The following is a 21,299-nucleotide window of genomic DNA, read 5'->3' on the forward strand; positions in this document are numbered from 1 at the left end:
ATATAGAGTCAGTGCCCTACTCCTTTGAGTCACAGGGCCACCCTGCTCTTTCAACTCTTTTTGCACCTTTCCAATGGCTTCTCTTCTATTGTCCTTTGTATCACATTAACATTAACATTGTAACATTAGATAAGACCACAAATTATTTGACTATAGTGTGGGGAGATTTCAGGGTGTACCATTTATAGGTGTATAACTTTATTAATACCAATACAATTAAGATTTTGGCACCCTCCACTTTCAATTTCTAATTTATTCCTCTCTTATCTGTAGCCCAGATGGCAGTTTTGGTTCTGAGGAAAGCAAAACAACTTTCTGCACATATTATCTTCAAGTTTTATCAGAGGAAGTTCTAAATACCTGCTGAGATCCCAAAATGTAGCTGTTTTCCCCATATGGAGATACACTCTACCTAGATTATTTTTCTTGCTTGCTTGCTTTCTGACTAGAACTTAACAATCGTATTTCTACTACTAGCTCTGCCAGTATCGGGCTATGTGATGATTTGAGCTGTAAAAATTTTTAAACTTTTAATTTCTCCCCTCTTGGCCTATTTCCTTTAAATTAATTGGGTGGAAGTTGATGAATACTAAATTAATATAATTTGATGACTAATAAGACAACCAAAAGATATATTTCTAGACAATAAAAATGTAAGAATATGTCGGTAATAATTATTGTCAAAGCAACAGGAATGTTTTGACCTATCATTAATTGCCTAACCTTTGCTTCATTAGCTTTAAAGTAATAGATGGAAAGTCATCAAAAGTAGTCTTTTCACAATACTTACATTTGTTATAATATGATTGTTGAATCATTCAATACAAAGTTATCTAAGCTCTTTAGGCTAAACTTAGTTCCTACAAAACACATACACACCCACACACACACACACACAGGGAGTCAGAATAAAAGTCTGCTGTACCTTAATCTCTAGGGGTGTATGTTTTCCGTGTCTCATTAGTTAGTTGCCTTGTAGATAGGGATGCTTTCTCTTTCTCAGATGCTGTGCAGGCTGTCACTGTAGGATCTGGTAAGAAGGTTCCCAGAATAAGGTCTGGACAGAGACAGCCTTCAAGCCTTAGTAAAGTAGAGGAAGTACAGGTAGCCCTGGATCCCTAAGGGGTGTTGGAGTTCATACCCTTACTAGGACTGGCTATGCAAATTAATGTTGTGTTACTCTTAAATACTGTTAGTGCATATGCTTGCTCTGCTGCTTACACCTTTCTGATTATATATTCATTCACATCAGGCAACTCTACTGTATAGATGGTAATGAACAATGGTGGGCCCATACTGGTAGGTAGGCAGCCCTCTTGTGCCTGTGTTGATAAGGGCTGTGGTCAGAGGTGAAACTTGAGTCACAATTCAAATAATTTTTCTGAATAGAGGAATTGCTGATGGTTATTTTCTTTTGTAACAGTGAACATGTATTTCCTTTTTGTGTAAATTTTACAGTCAGAAAAAAATGATAAAACTTTTGATATTCTAAGGATTTTGTGGCTAATTTAACTCCTATTGACTCATGAACTTCTATTCTGATAATTCTGTAACTCTTCTACTCTACAACAAATGTGGGAGCTTCTCTGATGGTTGCCTCTTACCCTATTTTATCCCTGCCCTGTGAGTCCTTATTCCATGTAACCATTACTGACTTGGTTTCCTGGACTTATTGTCATGTCTCCTTTGTTAATATATTTAAATCTCACTTCACCTCTCCTATGATTTTCACTTTTACAAGAATGAAAGATTACATTACCATATATGGTATAGTTTTGGGATGGTTTGTGTTTTTTCCCCTTGCATCTTATAGGTTTCCTCATGTTTGTAAATACTGTGAATTTAGTATCATTAAGTTAGTTTTGTCTAGAAGGTTACTTGATCTCTTTGAATTTCAACCATGCTTATGCTTGAAAATTCACAAATGACCTTACCTTTCATTCTTATTCAATTACAGGGAGAGAGAGGATTTCCTGGTTTGGAAGGCCATCCAGGTTTGCCTGGATTTCCAGGTCCAGAAGGGCCTCCAGGGCCTCCAGGACAAAAGGTATGTGTCAAGTTGCCAATCAGTAATATTAGTAGATAAATTTATCTATCTTAAATGTGGGACTAGGTGTCAAATCATCTAAAAAATTACTGGATTATAACCAGGAGGCAACATTTAAATGAAGCAATGAAAGTCTGTACTTTTATACGGTTTTTTAAAAACTATTACTGCCATATTCCAGTAATATGCTGGAATATGGGGAGATGCTATTAATTATATGTGCTTATTGGGATCTTCAAAAAGAATTAAGTTCTCTAAGGAGGCTTAGCTAAGCTGGAGAGACCTGAACTGTCAGGTAGAGTAGTTGATTACGACAGGAAGCCAAAATGAAAGTAATAGCCTTTACTCATTTACTGCTATATTGTAAGCAAGAAGTGAAGTTGGCCTAAGTGCCAGCTCCCCCACTATTCCATTTCCCCCCATAGCACAACCCTAGCAAGGGTCAGATGTATCAGCACAGATGTTGGGGATCATTTCACTGCAGAAGAAGCTCAGAACAAAAAGCTCCTGCGGTTGTATGAACCCAGGGGCATGATGGGAGAAGGAGAAGGTCTAGGAGTGGAAAAGTACAGAGTCTGAGTGCAAAGTGTCTTCAAGGTTTACTCCTCCTCCCATAAGGAGGTCTTCACCAAAGACCCCAGATAAAGAGTGTGATTATACGTAGGAGCATGGCCACCAGGGGGAAGCCTGAGTCTTTGACTGAAACTTTGCTCAGAGACTGCAGTGTTTTACTTGGTATATGTACACCAAGTCTGGTGTGGGGAGGGCAGCAGTTCCTCATGAGGCCTACAGGATTAATCACTATGCTTTAATTATGTTCAATTTGTAACAGTGAAAATATATCCTGCATATCAGACGTTTAGGTTAAGATTCATAACAGTAGCAAAATTACAGTTACGAAGTAGCAACGAAAATAATTTTATGATTGGGGGTCACCGCAACATGAGGAACTGTATTAAAGGGTCACGGCATTAGGAAGGTTGAGACCACTGCTCTATGTGGTGTGATATGCTTCATGAGGCTGTTTTGAATATTTGAGAATCTTATGAATGGCCTATATGTGCATGTTACACTGGTAGGAATGTTTGTTGAATGCCTGTTTTTTTTTTTTTTTCCAAAAGAAATAATGCTCCAAGGAGATTGCACAGAGTTCTGGGACAGTAAAATTCATTAATTACTGTAGGAGTCAACCAGCCAGAAGTCCCTCCTGGTGAGCAGAGTACTTGAGTGCAATTGGAAATTGGAAATTTGTGTAAGGTGGGAGAAGGTATATAGCAGGAAAAGGCACCACTAATCAAACCTGAAATGACTCCTGTCATAGATATTATGTACTTTTTCCTATATGTCATATGTTTCCATATTGGACAGGGGCCAGTTGACATCTGAGGAGGAATTTTGTCCCTATGGTGTCAGAGTCCAATTGTGGCAAGGCATCAGGTCCAGAGTAATAAGGTTGGGGTATCTGAGGTACTAAAATGGAGCATGTTTAGGCAAACGTCCATTTGTAGCATTGAGCAGCATAGCAATCAAATGTTTATCTGCTGGCTTAGGTTGGGGTTGACATCCAGCAATTTGGCATATTTAGCGTGGTGGTGGCAACTTTCTGGGACAGGTTGTATTAGTAAATTTGACAAGGTGGAAGTCACATGGTTACTTTGTGGGGGAGAGAGAAGAGAGGTTAGACCCGCAGCCCCCATCCTCTATGCCTAGGCTCAAGGATCTGACTGTGTTCTCATCCTATCAGTTGGGAGGATTGTCTCCATTGACCACAATATTGACAGTCTTTTCTGTACCCAAGAGCAAAGATATCATTTTATGTACATGTTAAGATTGGGAATTGGGAGAGATAATAGTGAATTTTTGGATTAGGAGAAATTTGTGTTTTTTTCTTTAAATGGCTCTTTTGGATCAGTGCCCTTTTCTGTCTGTTCTAGGTAGACTGGTGAAATGATATATGAGAGGGCCTGTTCCGCTCATTTGCCTGGAAAGGAAAACAGGCTTAAAAACCTTGATTTTATGATTTTAAATAATGGTGGTACATCATGTCATTAGAGCATTATGGAAATCAAATGGATACTTACCAGGTTGTCCTCCACTAAAGGGAGAAAATTAATTTAAATGCATGGATACTTTTTTTTTTTTTTTTGCATGGATACTTTTTAACACAGAACTATACTTGACCTTACATTTTGGGAGAATTGTGCAGTCTCTGGGAAGATAGTAGTATATCAGGTAGTTTTGTTAGATTCAAGACCAGAAGGGACCTGTGCTAAATCTTGAGTGGAATTTTAGCACTGAAGAAAACACCAAGACCATAGAGACCCACTCCATAGAATTTGCGTAGATGGGCTATTCAACTGAATTTCCTTTATGTAATGACATAGCAAGAGCAAGAGCAGCAGAATAAGTCTTGGGCACCCGGTAGTGCACAAGAAGAAGCAGAGATCAAAAAAAGTCAAGTGGGTGGAATTGAGCAGTAACTAACTCAGCAGCAAACCATGTATGGCATGGGTCATGCCAATGAATTTAAATTGGACTATATACCCACTCCTCAATACATTGAAACTACTTAATCTCTCCAAAATTTGCGCATCATCTTGTGAAAATGAGGTGGGAATTCCAATGGACTGAGATTAAGTGTCAGCCATGTTATGGAAATGGGTGCTTTGGAATAGAAGTAAAGTTAAATCCGAGAAAAATGACATTTCTTGTTTTTAAGCTTAGCTGGGTTTAAGGACTGAGTTTTTTGCACACTATACTTGCTGAGAGGTGACAGTTTTAATAAAGATGCATGTTAGATTAAAAGAAGTTGCTTACATCAGAATTCCTTTGCAATAGTTTAGTATTAAATGGTACTATTCTACAGTAGTATGAGGGTTTATGCAGGTGTACTTATATGCAGTGTATGTTTAGAAAGCAGTCCAATCTTCTATTCCATTTCAAAATCTGTAAAGTGAGAAGGTAAATTGCTTTCTGAACTTTCATGATTTTGAATTTGAAGCAATTTGTACTTCATGTTTCCCATCATAGCTGAATTTATGCTTTTTACCTGATTGGGTATACTGGTATATGTGTTCATCAACATATATACTAAATCAAAAATTTTATGAGATTATACTTTAATCTGTACACTCTTACATATGAAAGTGGAGATATGTAAAACACATGTATGTATATATACTTATATATATAATGTTCCATTTTTTATTTTTAAAAATAAAATTTTATTCATTTTTGATAAACCATATATTAATAGCATTCAGAATAAATAAATTATTTTTTTCCACCTATATACCCATAGTCACCGAGTTGCATGCACACGCACACGTACACACACACACACACACACACATACACACACACACGTCAACCCTTACTTGTTTATAAAATGGTAACATATTAAACACATTTGTTTTTCACTTAATGTACTTTTTAGATACCCCATGTCAGTATATATGGAACCTCCTCATTTTTTATAACTGATTTGAATTTCATTGTGTATATACACCATAATTTATTAAATCATTCCTCTCTTGATGATCATTTAGGTAGTTGTCAATATTTTGCTATTACAAACAGTGCTGCTAAAATGTATAACTGAATAACTATCCTTTTACCCATAAGGAATTAACTCTGTAAGATGAATTACCATAAGTGACATTGCTAGATCAGAAGGTATATGTATTTATATATTTTTATAGACATTATCAAATTGCTCCCCCCCCCAAATGGTATGAATCCTTGCTTCAGCAATAAACAGGATCAGTTTCCCTATAACTTCACCAACACTATTATGAAACTTTTGGATTTATGTCAATCTAATAGATGAAAAATAGTCTCTCAATATACTTTTAATTCACATTTCTCTTTTTCTGGGCAATAATAAGCTTTTCATAGGTTTGAGAATCATTTGTCTTCTGTCACGTATCTATTCATATCATTTGCCTATTTTCCTATTGGATTTTTGGTGTTTTCAGATTTCAATGAACTATTTCTATATTAGGGAGATTAGCCCTTCATCTGTGCTGTCAGTTGCAGTTAGACTTTTCCCCCAGTTTGTCATTTGTCTTTGCTGTCTGTGCATTTATGTTTGTTTTTCAAACATATTGTCCTTTATGGCTGGTGGATTTTGAGTAGGAAATGCCTTTCCCAGTATGAGATTACATAATAATTCTCACATTGTCTTCTACTAATTTAATGGCTTCATTTTTTTATATGTAAACATTTTACTTAGTTGGATTTCATCCTGGTGTATGGTTTGTGATAGAAGATTCGCCTTTTTTTTTCCAGATGGCCTCACAAGTATGTCCCAACACCATTTTCCCCTGCTGATTTGCAATGCCACTTTCATTATATATCAAAATCATAAAAATATATGGACTTGTTTTTGAGCCTTACATACTTTTCCAATTGTCTGCTTACTCAAGTATGAAAACCAAACAATTTTAATTATTGAGGCCTTATGCTCTATTTTTATATCTGGAAGAGCTATTGTCCCTTCATTGCTCTTTGTTTCAGAATTGTTCTCAATATTCTTTCTTGTTTACTTTTCCATATGAACTTTAGAGTCACTTTGTCTAGTTAAAAAGCATACTCGTGTTTTATTGCATTAATTTTTAATTAAACTTATTGAGAATTGATTTTTTAAATATTGAGTTCTACTATCTACAAATGCTTTTGTATGGAAAAACATGAAATGCTTTTGTATGGAAAAACATGGAATGCTTTTCTATTTGTTCAAGTTGTCCTTTGTGAACTTCAGAAGTGTTTTAAAATTTTCTTCTTATGAATATTGTATATTTCTTAAGTTGATTACTAAATATTTTATCTTTTGGCTATTGTAAATTGGATGTTTTCTTCCATTATGTCTAATTTCTAGTTGTTGGTGTAAGAAAGCTATAAATTTTCCAATATTAACTTTATATACAGTTATCTCAGTGAATTATCACTTATAGTAGTTTTTCATTTAATTATCTTGTATTTTCCAGGTGTATGTCATATCACTTGCAAGTGACAGGATGGGCAATTTTACCCATCCTTTTGAATTTTTATACCTCTAATTTCCTTTTCTTAATTGACCATACAGATTAGTATAACTAGTAAAATATTAAGACATTCTTGTCTTATTTCTGCCTTTAGTGAGAAGGCACAAGGCTCTGTGAATAAAAAGTTCTCTTATTTGTCTTAAAGTCAAATTTGATAATTTTAGTCTCCTTAGAAATGCACCTGTTGGGTGGTGCCTGTGCTCAGTGGGTAGGGCGCTGGCTCCATATACCGAAGGTGGCAAGTTCAAACCCAGCCGCGGCCAAACTGCAACAAAAAAATAGCCGGGTGTTGTGGCTGATGCCTGTAGTCTCAACTACTTGGCAGGCTGAGGCAAGAGAATCACCTAAGCCCAGGAGTTGGAGGTTGCTGTGAGCTGTGACGCTACGGCACTCTACTGAGGGTGATAAAGTGAGAATCTGTCTCTTAAAAGAAAAAAAAAAAAAGAAAGAAATGCACATGTTGTAGAAAGAGTAGATGATTAAACTTTTGTAAAAACAAGCTATGATAGGCATAATAAGGACCACCCATGAAGATGTCCATGTCCTTATCCCCCAAATCTGTGAATATGTTAGTTTACATGGTGAAGAAAAGGTAAGGTTACAGATAGGATTCAAATTGCTTAATCAGCTGACATTAAAATAGGGAGATTATTCTGGATTATGTGAGTGGGCCCAGTGTAATCACAAGGATCCTTTAAATGTGAAAGAGGGACACAAAAGGGTCATTGTCAGAGTGACATGATCTGAGAGACTCATAAGGCCATGGCTGGCTTTTGAAAGTGGGTGAGGAGGGCTATGAGCCAAGGAATGAATGCTGGTGGCTCTAGAAGCTGGAAAAGGAAAGGTAATGGATTCTCCCCTAGAACCTCCATAAAGTAAAACATTTCTGCCACAGGGTCCCCTGTCATACCTCTAACTTCCAGAACTATAAGATTATAAGCGTATGTTGTTTTAAACCACTTAATTTGTGGTAGTTTGTTACAGCAGCAATAGAAAACTAATGTACTAGGTAACCCTATCTCTAAATGAAACCTAGCATGGAAGCACCACCTGAAGCAAACGCAAGTAGAGCTGCTGTGGTTGAAGGAAGGCTATAACATGAGCCTCCAGAAACCTCCATGGCAAACTCTTGTGTTGTGAGTTGAGTGGCTTAAAAACCACTTGTGTAAAGCAAGGTGTTAGTTTAATGAACGCTATCGAAAGCCTCAGGAAGCAGCCTACTATGTGTTTCACTGAAATTCCTTTCCAGAATTAGGTTTTTAAAATTCTGGTGTTTTAAAGATAATTGTTAAGGGATGGTGCCTGTGGTTCAAAGGAGTAGGGTGCCGGTCCCATATACCGGAGGTGGTGGGTTCAAACCCAGCCCTGGCCAAAAACTGCAAAAAAGAAAAGATAATTGTTAAGAAAAACTTAGTGAGTAAAGACTTCAGATTCTTAGCAGTGCAGTTGTGACTAAATGGGTAAGTAGATTAACACACGTGTGTGTAGCCACTCTTGCATGGAGTTGACAGCAAAAGCTGGAAAAGAAAGTTTATGGATTTTTGTCATTCCTTCTTAAGTGTAGAAAGTGTCTTATAAAACAAAGTAAAGATTTAAAACAGTAAATTCAAGAACAACACCTATTTGGGCTCAGAGATGATGCTATGTATTACTACCATGGCAAGCAGTTTGATACAATACGGAAACTGCCCAGATTTTCAGCTCTTCTTTTATGAATAAATGATTCGGGGAATATCTGTTTTGCTATTTAATCTTTGTTTTCTTGTATGATTCATAAGTAACTTTACAGGTAGAAAGTTTTATCTACATGTCACCAGTTTCCTTTTCAGTACATAAGGGCCTTTCTTATTTTTGGTCATGTTATTTACCTCAGTGTTTTCAGTCTCAATAACAAATGCTTCTTCCTTGGGTGTGTAAGTTCCTCACTAACTTTCACAAAGGTTCACACAAATTGAACTCTCTGATTTTATAATTGAAAATGAGTTCTTTGAGGTCTCTTTCTGAAGGAAGAAAAACTAACATAATATATTTTTCAGGGTGATGATGGAATTCCAGGGCCACCAGGACCAAAAGGAATCAGAGTAAGCAACATTTGCTGTCTATAAAATACTTTGTTGGTGGAAACAAATGAAAAACAAATGAAGTATTATGAGACTACTAGAAAAGACCTGTTTTAAAATATAGGGAGAAAAGAACTTTTAGCAAGTTATATTTAGAATTGGTATATATCTATAATTAGTCTTTCTTTAGTGTTTTGATAGATATTTTTATATAGCTAGATGTCTATTTAAACTAATATATAGGAGGATTTTAAGGTAGCTTATGGTTAAGAAATATGAAAGAGCTAAATTCTAAAAAATTGTCAGCTCATTAAAAATCTATATCACATAGTTGGTTAAAACCAGACCTTTCTAACCAGTGTGGTCATCTCAGCCTTCTAGGGGTCAGCAGGCTAGCCACTTGAGGCTGCATAACCTCTCAGTGTACCATATATAAACAATATTTTGTGTATCTTGAAGAAAATAAGCTTAATTTTAATAACTATGTTAAAGAATAACTACTTTGGGAAGAATACATTTTCTTAGTTCTAACATGCATGATTTTTCAAGTTTTAAAGTTCTGAATATCAAAATACATTTCAAAATTGAAATGCACATTTAGTATATATTTTTTTTCAAAAGCTTTTAGGTCGACATACATCTTACAGTGTGGTTTAGAACTGAGAGGAAACTGTAGTTTAAAAATAGTACTGGCTCTCCAAAAATCACCTTTAACTTTTTAAGCCTCAGTTTCTTCATTTCTTAAGTTCAAGAGTTAAATAGCATATTCTTCAGGGTCTTTTTTAGCTCTGAAATTCTGTGTTCATAGATTAATGAGGCCCTTTAATTTGAATACAAAACACATGAATGGTGACATGGCATGTTTATGTGTGTGACAAAGACAACCAAACATTCTGATCATTTGATCTTCAGAAATTTAGTCAATGCATAAAATTTACAAATATTAAAAGCATTCTGTTTGCTATATACAGAGCGTCCATGAAGTTTGCATGCAATTTTAAATCGCACACTATTTTATTTATTTATTTATTTTATTGTTGAGGATTCATTGAGGGTACAAAGAACCAAATTACACTCATTGCATTTGTTAGGTAAAGTCCCTCTTATAATTGTGTCCTGTCCCCAAGAGGTGTGTCATACCCCATGACCCTCCAACCCCCTTCCTCCTTCCCTCTCCCTGCACTCCCATTCCCCCACCATGTACTAGGTCATCAGTTGTTTTCATATCAGAATTGAGTACATAGGATTCTTGCTTCTCCATTCTTGTGATGCTTTACTAAGGATAATGTATTCCACTTCCATCCAGTTTAATACAAAAGATGTAAATTCTCCATCTTTTTAATGGCTGATGATGCACTATTTTAACTTGCATACTAACTTTATGGACATCCTGTATAGTTCTTAAGAAAATATAGCTTGCTTTATATACTTCTTATGACTACTTATGGTTAGGGAAAGCATAGAAGCAACTTAAAAGTCTTGTTTTTTAAAGTAGATATGATTCTTTGATTTTCTCTAAAAACAGATATCAGTATACTATTTAAGCTCTTAATAATAATTATAACATAGCTATAACTGTCATTAACTATATCTAAAGCACTATTGAGACTAAAAAGAATTAGCCATTTTATCACTTCCCATTTCCAAGTATCTGAGATTGCTTAGATAGTCCATGTAGCTCAACTAGAATTTTAGAAGGGCTTGGGAATAGGTGACCTAATAGTTCTTGTGTCCTCAGGTGTCAACTCATAGGCAACTCTTGACATGCAATTTTTTAAAGAGTTTTTATGTCAGAAATTTTTAAGCGTATGCAAATGTACAAAGCATGTAGTACAATGAATCTCCATGTACCCATCACTCACCTTAAACAATTACCAGCATTTTAACAATTTTATTTAATCTGTACTCCACCACTTATTTTTAAAAATGTTTTGGAGTAAACCTCTCACATCATTTATTCCACAAGTGAATACTTTAATATGCCTCTTTAACTGATAACCACTTAACTACTAGACAATCAGCACACCTTTAAAACTTAGAAATAATTTTTCAATATCATTTAATACTCAATATGTATTCATATATCCTCAGTTGTCTCAAAGATATCCTTTTACAATTAGTTTGTTCAAATCATGATCCAAGCAGTTCCGTGTATTGCATTTGTTTGCTGTGTTTCCTGAGCCTCTTTTATTATTCCTTTGGAAAAACTGGGTCATTTGTGTTACGCTGAATTCTGCATCCTGGATTTAGCTGATTGCTTCCCTGTGATGTCATTTAAATTGTTCTTCTGTCCCCCATATTTCCTGCAAATTAGAAGTTGCCTTGGACGGGGCACTGGAGAACTTTCTGGAGGTATAGAAAGCTGTACACATAAGATTTGTGTTTTTAACTGTATGTAAATCATACTGCAATAAAATTAAAGCAAATAGAAGAAAGAATACTTTATGTGTACAGAGTGTGTTGTATACTTACTATTGGATTATATCATAAAGCATGACTATCTATCATAAAGCATGAATATCTGTCATAAAGCATGAATGCCTATCCTACTTTTTGGATGCTACATTTGATCAGTGATCTCCAGTAATCTCAGCCTCATTCATTATGCCGTCAGAAATTTCCCAATCAACTTTCACCCTTTGGTTTGGCATCGATTGCTGGTCATTATTTTGTTCAGAGCTGCAAGATGGTGTTTTTAAAAAAATTTTATCATTCTTTTATTTATTAATAAGAATTCTGATTTATCAGTTAGAATTCTAATGGGGTCATGACCTACTATATCAGCAAGTTTGGTGATCAAGGAAGGTTTTACAATTTTTTTCATTATAAAAATGTGGAATGTGTGTGTTTCAATCAATTATAGTCATTTGTTTTTGAAACCTAGATTGTCTCATCTTTGGTCTGTGAAAGGAGAGCTCCTTCACTTTGGCTCCTGTCCTGTGTCCTTTAAACAAAACTCCATTAATCTTTGATGATTTCTTTGCGTTGTGGCATAACAAGCCCTTCCATGCTTATCTTCTGCACTTCCCCTCTATCTGAAATAAGCCATGTCTCCGAATCCAGTTTCTTTTTGGTGAAAAATGTGATTTAATTATCACCACCTTTATGTAAGATGCTTTTGTTGTTACTGGGTTTGTTATTTTTGGAATGTCTTTTCAATGGAGAGAGTTAGGAAATACGTATTTTCTAAAGTGAGGAAATAAAGGTAGTCCCCAAGTTACAAACATCTGACTTACATACAAATCACTCTTATGAACAGAGGCTATTACAGTAAGTTCCCAAGTTACAAATATTTGACTGATGTACAACTCACACTTACCAACATCGGCTATTACAGGTAATAGGTAAATTTACCTATCCCAACTTACATATAAATTCAATTAAAGAACAAACCTACAGAACCTATCTCATTTGTAACCTGGAGACTGCTTGTACCATGAGTTGGTATTATTATTTCTAATTGAAATTTAAACTAAAAACAATTTAATATACTTATCTTTCCCCCACTTTTTTGGAGACAGAGTGTCACTCTGTCACCCTGGGTAGAGTGCTGCGGCATTATCATAATTCACAGCAACCTCAAACTCATGGGTTTAAGCGATCCTCTTGCCTCAGCCTCCCTCATAGCTGGGACTAGAGGCACCCACCACAATACTCAGCTAATTTTTCTATTTTTAGTAGAGATGGGGTCTCCCTCTTGCGCAGGCTGGTCTCCAGATCCAGAGCTAAAGCAAACTACCCACCTCAGCCTCCCCGAGTATTAGGGTTACAGGCATGATCCACCTACCATGCTTGGCTGATTTCTCGATTAAGGTGAAAACCTTGATTCGTAATGTCATTCAGGTAATTTCTAATTTGCTTTCTCCCACAATGTGGCTATGATAGCTCCAAAATAATTTTGTTATAAATTAACAAAATATTTTCGGTTTTAATAGTAATAATAAGGGTTCTTGAATGTCATTATTTCTCTTTCCCTTTGAATTGACTAATTTCACTAAGGAATTACAGTCAAAATACCATGTTTGAAAGGCACTTGAAGTAATTATTTTCTCTGTACAGTGATGTCAAGAAATTGGAATATAGTTAAGTTAGTTCACTGGTTCCAATTTGTTTTCAATTTTTAATAACTTCTTTTTAACCCTTTTAAAATTTTAATTTATTTAGGACATTTACATGGTTGTATAAGACAAATAGTAGTCAGATATGTTTTCCTTCCATCCTTGCCATTCCCTTACTTTGTTTTCTTCTTCCTTTTAGAGATAATCATTTTATTACTTTTTGTTTATCTTTTCATTGTCTAGTATCACCACCCTTCTTATAAAAAGGTAGCATATTACACACTTCTTCTACCTGGCTTCCTTTAACATTATGTTAGAGATCACTACATATTTCAGTGTGTGGAGGCTTTCCTCATTCTTTTAACAGCTGCATAGTTTTACATAATGTAGATGCACCATAATTTAATCATGTCCCTATTAGTGGACATTTGGGTGGTTCTAATCTTTAGTTATAACTATGGTTATATGGTTGTTTCTGAACTTTAGCTATAATCTATAATCAGTAACTTTGAATGTCATATTTTCTTTCACAATTTCTTGTATATCTTTGGGATAGACTCTTAGAAGTGAGTTGTTAGGTCAAAGGGCAAATTCATGTGTCATTTTGCTAGATAGTTCCAAATTTTCCTCCATAGTGGTTGAGTCTCCATTAGCAGTGTATGAGAGCACTTTTTCTGCATAGCCTCACCTACAGAAAATGTTGTCAAGCTTGTATTTTTGCCACTTCTGACAGGGAAATTTAATTGAGGGATATTTGGACTGATACCATTAATATCTTCAAGGGCAGTATATTTGCCACTTCCCTATCCTCTGCTGAATTCATTATTTATCACAAACCTGGAAGAACTTTATCTATTAGAAGAGACATTTTATCCACTAATTTCCCTGCTCTTACTAAGTATAATGAGGACAGTGCTCCCTCAAACAGGAGATTCTTCCATGATTTTCTATAAGAGTCTTAAACACATACAAGAGATTTTTCTCTAATGTTTCAAAGAACATTGAGTAGTAATAATCAATGAGACACAGTTTTGTCTATTTCAATTCTAAAAATAATTCCCATAGTACCCTTAGGTAGGATATTATTTTATTTTATTTTATTTTATTGAATGGTAACTATGTACATTAATGCACTTCTGGGGTACAGTGTGGGGTTTTCACATGCAATCTGAAATACTTATTATTGGTTGACATTTGACTCAAGGAATTTATTTCTTTTTATAGGGTTCTCCAGGACTACCTGGATTTCCAGGGACACCAGGTCTTCCTGTAAGTAGGATTCACTTTTTATTTTAAAATCACTTAAGAATCAATCTAAGAAATATCACACATATATTATCTCTCTTTTCAAAGGGAATGCCAGGCCATGATGGGGCGCCAGGTCCTCCAGGTATTCCTGGATGCAATGGAACCAAGGTGAGATTTTTAAAACTTAATCTTAGACAATATGCTTTATAATAAACTTAAATATCTAAAGAAATCACTAGGAAGAATGGTGAAAAAGAGATATAGTGGCTTTGTGTCTAGGTCAAATATAGGATGTGTTTAGATTTAGCATCTTCAATATATTGAAACATAAGTAATTTAAGTATGTGTAATAAGCTGGGATGTTACACTGTGTTGAAGATTACTTATCAAGACCTATTTTGGCTTTAGCATAAAGTAGGGTAAGAGTTACAAAGGATTAGGATATATATGTCTCAAATGTTAAGAGTAATACTTGTGAATATCATTCATTAGCTTTGCTTTAAAAAAAAACTAGATACAATTTAAGTTTTCAAGTATTTCACGCAGGTACATTTTCTTAACTTATCTAATAGCTTCTTTAAGAAAAATCCTAAAAATCGATGCATAGCAATTATAGATAGATAGATAGATAGATAGATATAGATGGATAGATAGGGTACATCAACTTTTACTATAAAATGTCAGTATGAAATCTGAAACTTTTCTCCATCAGTAAAAATGATGCTTTTAACAATTTTTTAGAACCAAAACTTTACATATGTCAAACATTTTTTTTCCTGAACCATTTACCTTGTCTTTAGTCAACTCTTTAGGTTTAATATAGAGTAATAGCAAGAAAAAACATAAGGAAAATGCACTCTTCTTGCAAGCTTACATATTGTAGCCTCTGTTCTTACTCCCTTACTTTTCTCTTTTTTCTTTAGGTTAATACAATACCTTATTATGCTCTGTATATCTTTTTGGCATTTTCCATTTTGCACATAATATTTTATAAAAATATTCAAAAAATATTCTACATTTTTCTAACTAATGGCATTTATCAGATTTCATGTTAAATAGCTTCAATAAATGATTTGCATTACAAGGGCTATATTTTATGATAATTACTTGAGGACAGTACAATTCTTTTTATCTCCAATATTACTCCAGATCAATGTGACGTTTATCAATAATAATAATGATAATAATTTTTCTAAATTTTGAACTTGTGAGGTTTAATTGTGTTCTTCATTTCAGCTGGAGCAACTTGGTAGTGTTAGGACCAATGTGGAGTTAGTCTGTATGACACATTTCATGTTAAAGTGTATTATATTTTTGTGCCTACTCTGGTTATTTATTTATTTGTCTTTTGACAGCCTGCCTTAAGCCACAAACAGACTACAAGCTAAAAGTTTTAAATTGGAAGGCCAAGTCTATCCATAATGAATATAGTCTGCTATATGATTCAAGGAATCTTTTCCTTTTTGTCAAACAACACTTTAGCAAATCTAATAATTGATTTGTGTTTCAGGCCCCCAGCTATGTGAGCAACAAATTCTAAAAAAAATTAAATGGATTTATTTTGCATACTTTCAGACTGAATAGTTTCTTATATTTCTTACTATGTAAGTAAAAGAATGAACCCTAGAGTTGAAACCATAATGTATGGATTTCTTTTCCTTTCTCCTAAAGTTAATGTACAGGCCTCTTCCTTTCCTCTATGTCCCTACTTTGTCCATGTGTAGAAAGTGGTGGAGAGAGGGGTATTGGACAATTACTCAAAGACACAAAACTATAGCAATTTTAGTCTTTCAAATCTTCGGACAAGGTTTCTAGGATTACTGTGGCACATAGGAGGTTGTTTTGGGGTTCTTCTGCAGCAATTTTAGCTTTTGCTTTCTAAACCAAATGTCAGTGTTAGTACTTTACAATAGTAAGTGAGAAAAAATGGGTGCCTAGAAAACATAATGACCTGCAATTGCTAGAACTATTGCTTTTATTGTCCTCTTGGTGATATTAATGGGCTTCTTTCTTACCATCTTTTTCTCTTTACAAAAATAATTTGAAATAGTTTACAATAAAAGAAAAATGCAATAGGGCAGTTAAAATAAGAATCTATATAACACATAGGTAGGAAATTGGGACAAATCATTAACTATTAAATGTGATGATGGTCAGGAATCTGTAGTGTGATTGTCTCAGATGGATTTGTCAGAAGAAAATGGCGTAGAAGATATTTTTTCTTTATGTCTGATTGGAATGGATGAGTATCTTAGAAGGTTGAATTGATATGGATAGTTGATATGAAAGTAATTGGAAAGTTAAGGCTAATGAATTTTTGGTGATCTGGCATGTTGCAAAATGGCTTTCATAGAAATCTTTTCAATAAGTCATTGTTTATTGGTATAGTTATTCCTTGTTTCTTTTTCCTCCATGCTCTTTATTTTTAACTCCTTCTAGGGAGAACGTGGATTTCCAGGCAGTCCCGGTTTTCCTGGTTTACAGGGCCCTCCAGTAAGTTATAAAATTTGGTATTATAAATGAACACAGCAATTAACAGAAGAAGCAGAAGTGTATAGTGAGCTCAGTGCGTTTATGTGGAACAGTGTAGTAAATTGTAAGTAAAGCAAGACATTTTACAAAGAAGTTGGTAATATATAGCTCTCTGTTGGGCAAAAACGAGGGTTCTTTGATAATTAACATAAATGTTATCTCTAAGTATCCTAAAATATATCATACTTAGAAATAATCCTATAGCAGTCTACTCACTTTATACTCTAGAACAGTGTTTCTCAACCACTTTTTATCTCTCATCCACTTGAACCTATAGTTAAATTATGTTGATCAAAAAAGGAGTAAAAAAAGAATATACTTACAGTGCTTTGAACAGCTTTCACAATGATTTAATTAATGATCTTTTAAAAATTTGGTGGGTATACCTGAGATCCTCTCAACTGGCACAGCAGGCTGAAAATCATGGCTCTAGAAAGTATTGTGTTCTTTGCTTGTTTTCCTCTCATGTATCTAAAAATAATCTTTTTTCTTTTTAATAATAGGGGCCTCCTGGGATCCCAGGTATGAAGGTAAGCATCTCATACTGGAAAGATAAATATTTTGAATAAAATATTTGGAAAACCTGCAAGTTCAAAAGAGTAATGACTTGGACTTCTGTCTTAAAATGGATACTTTTAGAACAGGTGTTCTCAACCTGTGGGTCACGACCCCTTTTAACTGTATTAAAGGTTCGTGACAGTAGGAAGGTGGAGAACCACTGTTCTAGAAGTTTTGCAGGTTTACACTTGCAAACTCTCCTTAAGTCCCCTACTCTGTTCTCGTAGATTTAAATACTTCCTATGTGCTGATACACTTGAAAATGTATGTATCAAGTATGAGTTTTCTTTCTGACACCTTCAGTCTAAATCTTTTTACATTTCTGTATAGTTAACCACCTGCTGTCTCTGGAAGTAGTGTTACTCATGGCTTCTGTGACACTACTGTTTCCTGATTTTTCTTCTACATGTCTGATTATTCTGTAAGCTCATTCCATTCTTCCCAGCAATCATCAGGACATGGTCCTGACCCATTCTTCTCTTCTGTGCTCAGCAATATTACTAATGCCCATAGTATTGATTACTATCGAGTTATGGAATTCTGAGTCAGTCTCCCTGATATTCATATATCTCTCAGAGGTTGAAATTAACATGTTCCAAGTTAACCTGCCCCTTCCAGAATAAACCTACTCCTTCCTTTGGCTCCCTGTATTTAAAATTTGCATCACTATGAATTATGTACACTTTTACATGAACTCAAACCTGAGAATTAATATTTACATCTTTCGCTCTTTCACACAACTCCTCATTCCATTCCATCAGTAAATACTGTAAAATTTGCCTGTAAAACATATTCATCCTCTTTTCTTCATCTTCACAGTCACTGCACTAACCATAATGTCTCGTCTGGATTACTACAATGGCCTCTTAACTAGTCTCTTTCTCACCACTATCCCACTGCCACCTTCCAACCTGATTTATTCTCTGCAAAGCAATCAAAAATGATTTTTTAATGTTAATTAATAATTTAATCTCCCTGTTTATAACCTTCGAGGGCTTCCCACTGTATATCTCAGGTAATATCCATGAATTGTAATACCTGCATCTTCTAATCCTTGCTTACATTTTCAGCCTTATCTTAAACTTCTCACGCTGCCCCCACCAGTCTGCATTTAGTTATTTAGTACTAAACACTTTGCTTTTGTTTTCCTTGGAACATACTGTTACTGTTTACTCTGCTTAATATTTTTCCTCCTGTCTTCACCCAGATGAGTCCTTATTATCCTTTAGGTCTCAACCTGAATGTTGCCTTTGCCTTTCTTTGATTACCAAAACTAATTTTCTGTACTATTTTTTTTAAAGAGACAGGATCTATGCTATCTTTATTTTTCTCCATTATTTCTTATTAGTTATTGTACCATGCTGTTTTTAAGAATATATTGTCATTTTTTTTTTTTACATGTTATGGTCTGTATTTTCACATTTTATTGTTAGCTCCATGAGAACAGAGACTTTATTTATCTTCTTCATTACTAAATATCCAAACCTAACGTAATTCTTGGCAAGTGCTTAATATTTAATCAATAATTTTTAATGAATGAGTAACTGAATTTACCATATTCTCTTAATAAATCTACCATACCTCAGCATACTCTGGCCACTTCCTCTTTCCTTTAAAGGTAGATTTATTCATTTTAATTACTGAGATGGCCTAATCTTTCAGTGCAAAAGACTGTGACAGATTGAATCCTCATATCCTTTTTTTGTGCTTTTGCTGGTTTCCATGTATAACAACTGTGAATTACAAGTTCCACCGATGATTTCTTTTAGGGGGAACCAGGTAGTATAATTATGTCATCACTGCCAGGACCAAAGGGTGATCGGGGCTATCCAGGTCCTCCTGGAATACAAGTAGGTATCCCATGATTTTCTTCTTTACTATATTGAATAAATCAGAAGATCACAACAACTCCTCAACCTTTAGTACCCTCTGTTTTAGTAATAGAAATTATCATCTGAACTTTGCCATAAGTTGCATATATGTTCTATCCAAAAATAAAGGAATCTGGATGAGGGAGAATTTCAATAATACCTACTTCGTTCTTTTACCTTTCTATCTAGTTTCTATGGAAATTTCTGTTTGGGGGATTAGTGGCAGAAATAGGCTTGTATGTTCTTATTCTTGTGCTGTGGAGAGCAGTGGGGTCCTCTGTAATTGGTCTAATTAAAAATAAAAGTTATTGATGTCTCATTTAAGATTTTAGAAGATGTCTTGTAACACTGTCAATTATGCATAACCTATGAACATACTTTAAAGGCTGAAAGAATACATTTTATGCACGGTGAACATCAAATGAAATATTATCAAAAAATTGTATTAGCCTACAAATAACATGCATAGAGACAGTGGTGACTTGTGTTTTCGTACATTAGGAGGTCAATTTCTTGGGGTTTAATTCCTTTCTGGCAAAGGAATCAATTCATTTGATCAATAAGAATTGAATCCTTTGCCAGAAATAAAAATGAGTACTTTCTGGTATTTGATCACTAAGATACAATATTTGGGACTTTTCATTATTTTGTTAGCTACTTTCTCATTCCATACTTGACATCACCTATTTATATTCTCTTTTAAATTCAGTCTTGCCATTTATAATTTATAAATAATTATGATATAATACTTGAAAATATAACAGAATGCATGCAAAATATATGCACATTATCAAGCATAGCAATAAAATGAATAACTGTGACACAAACACAGCATATACTAGAACATTAGGGCTGGACACAGTGGCTCATGCCTGTAATCCCAGTACCCTGGGAGATCAACACAGGAGGATTGCTAACGTCCAAGAACTGGAAGTCACAGTGGTCTAGTATTGGGCCCCTATGGCCTGGGTGACATAGCGAGACCCTGTTTTTCTCTGTCTAAAAAAAAAAAATAAACAACAGCAAAAACTCTCTATAACATTATAAATACAGTAGAATTTACGATAGTTGGCAACCTCCCACATCAACCACCAGATATGCACCAGATGTACTCAATAGAAATTCCTTATGATGACCACCTCTGTATGTTGATCATTTTGTTACAATCCCTTGGGTGGTCAACTTATAGAGGTTCTACATTTTAAATCAATCTGTGTGCTCTTTTGTCAGTCACGTCCTTCTGCATTCCCTCCATATAACTATAATACCATCTTGAGCTTTCCGTTGTTTTTTTTAAAAGTAGCTCTTTTACATATCCGTGTATTTCTAAACAGTAGAATATTTGGTTTTGCTTTATAAAAATTGATTAAAGATTCATGTTGTTTTCTGTAACTTTTTCTACTTCATGTGCTAAGATTCATCCAAATTATTGTATGGGGCTGTAGTTCACTCAGTTTCACTGACGTGTAACTTTCCATTTGTGGACATAGTACAATTTGTTTTGTTACAAAACAGTTTAGGATTTATATCTAAGTAGAGACTTTCTACATTGCAGGCCATAAAAATTTTCAGTTTTTTAAGATGACAAATTATAGTCCATAATCTTTTTATCATTTGTCCCAGGTATTGTCTTTTCCCTCTGTCTTTAAACTTACCTAATTTAAAATTCGAAAAGGTACCTTGGAAGAAGTAGCCTTTCCCTTCCCTTTTCTAGATTAAAAGCTCCACTAAATGCCCAACTTTATCACTTTATTTTGTAAATTTTTCTAATTAGGTGTTTATCCTACATTTGTTATCTGACACTGTGAAACATAAGCTTTCTGAAAGCTACTTTTGACTATCTTTATAGGTATTTAATCCTTTTATCCTCATACAATTTT

General features: G+C 34.6%; 1 protein-coding gene across 2 annotated transcripts in view; it reads left to right on the forward strand.

Annotated features, from left to right (window-relative positions):
- The window catches only part of COL4A5 (collagen type IV alpha 5 chain), a 285,432-nt gene that overhangs the window by 124,289 nt on the left and 139,844 nt on the right, over nucleotides 1-21,299 (forward strand). For both annotated transcript variants that reach the window (XM_003799734.3, XM_003799735.3), the window contains exons 3-9: nucleotides 1,958-2,047; nucleotides 9,129-9,173; nucleotides 14,435-14,479; nucleotides 14,564-14,626; nucleotides 16,898-16,951; nucleotides 17,494-17,520; nucleotides 19,318-19,398. In XM_003799734.3, the coding sequence (XP_003799782.1) occupies nucleotides 1,958-2,047; nucleotides 9,129-9,173; nucleotides 14,435-14,479; nucleotides 14,564-14,626; nucleotides 16,898-16,951; nucleotides 17,494-17,520; nucleotides 19,318-19,398 (405 nt within the window). The remainder of the gene's footprint in view (nucleotides 1-1,957; nucleotides 2,048-9,128; nucleotides 9,174-14,434; nucleotides 14,480-14,563; nucleotides 14,627-16,897; nucleotides 16,952-17,493; nucleotides 17,521-19,317; nucleotides 19,399-21,299) is intronic.

Source organism: Otolemur garnettii, unplaced genomic scaffold, assembly GCF_000181295.1.
Source record: "Otolemur garnettii isolate 467f Iridium unplaced genomic scaffold, OtoGar3 scaffold00155, whole genome shotgun sequence".
NCBI lineage: Eukaryota > Metazoa > Chordata > Mammalia > Primates > Galagidae > Otolemur > Otolemur garnettii.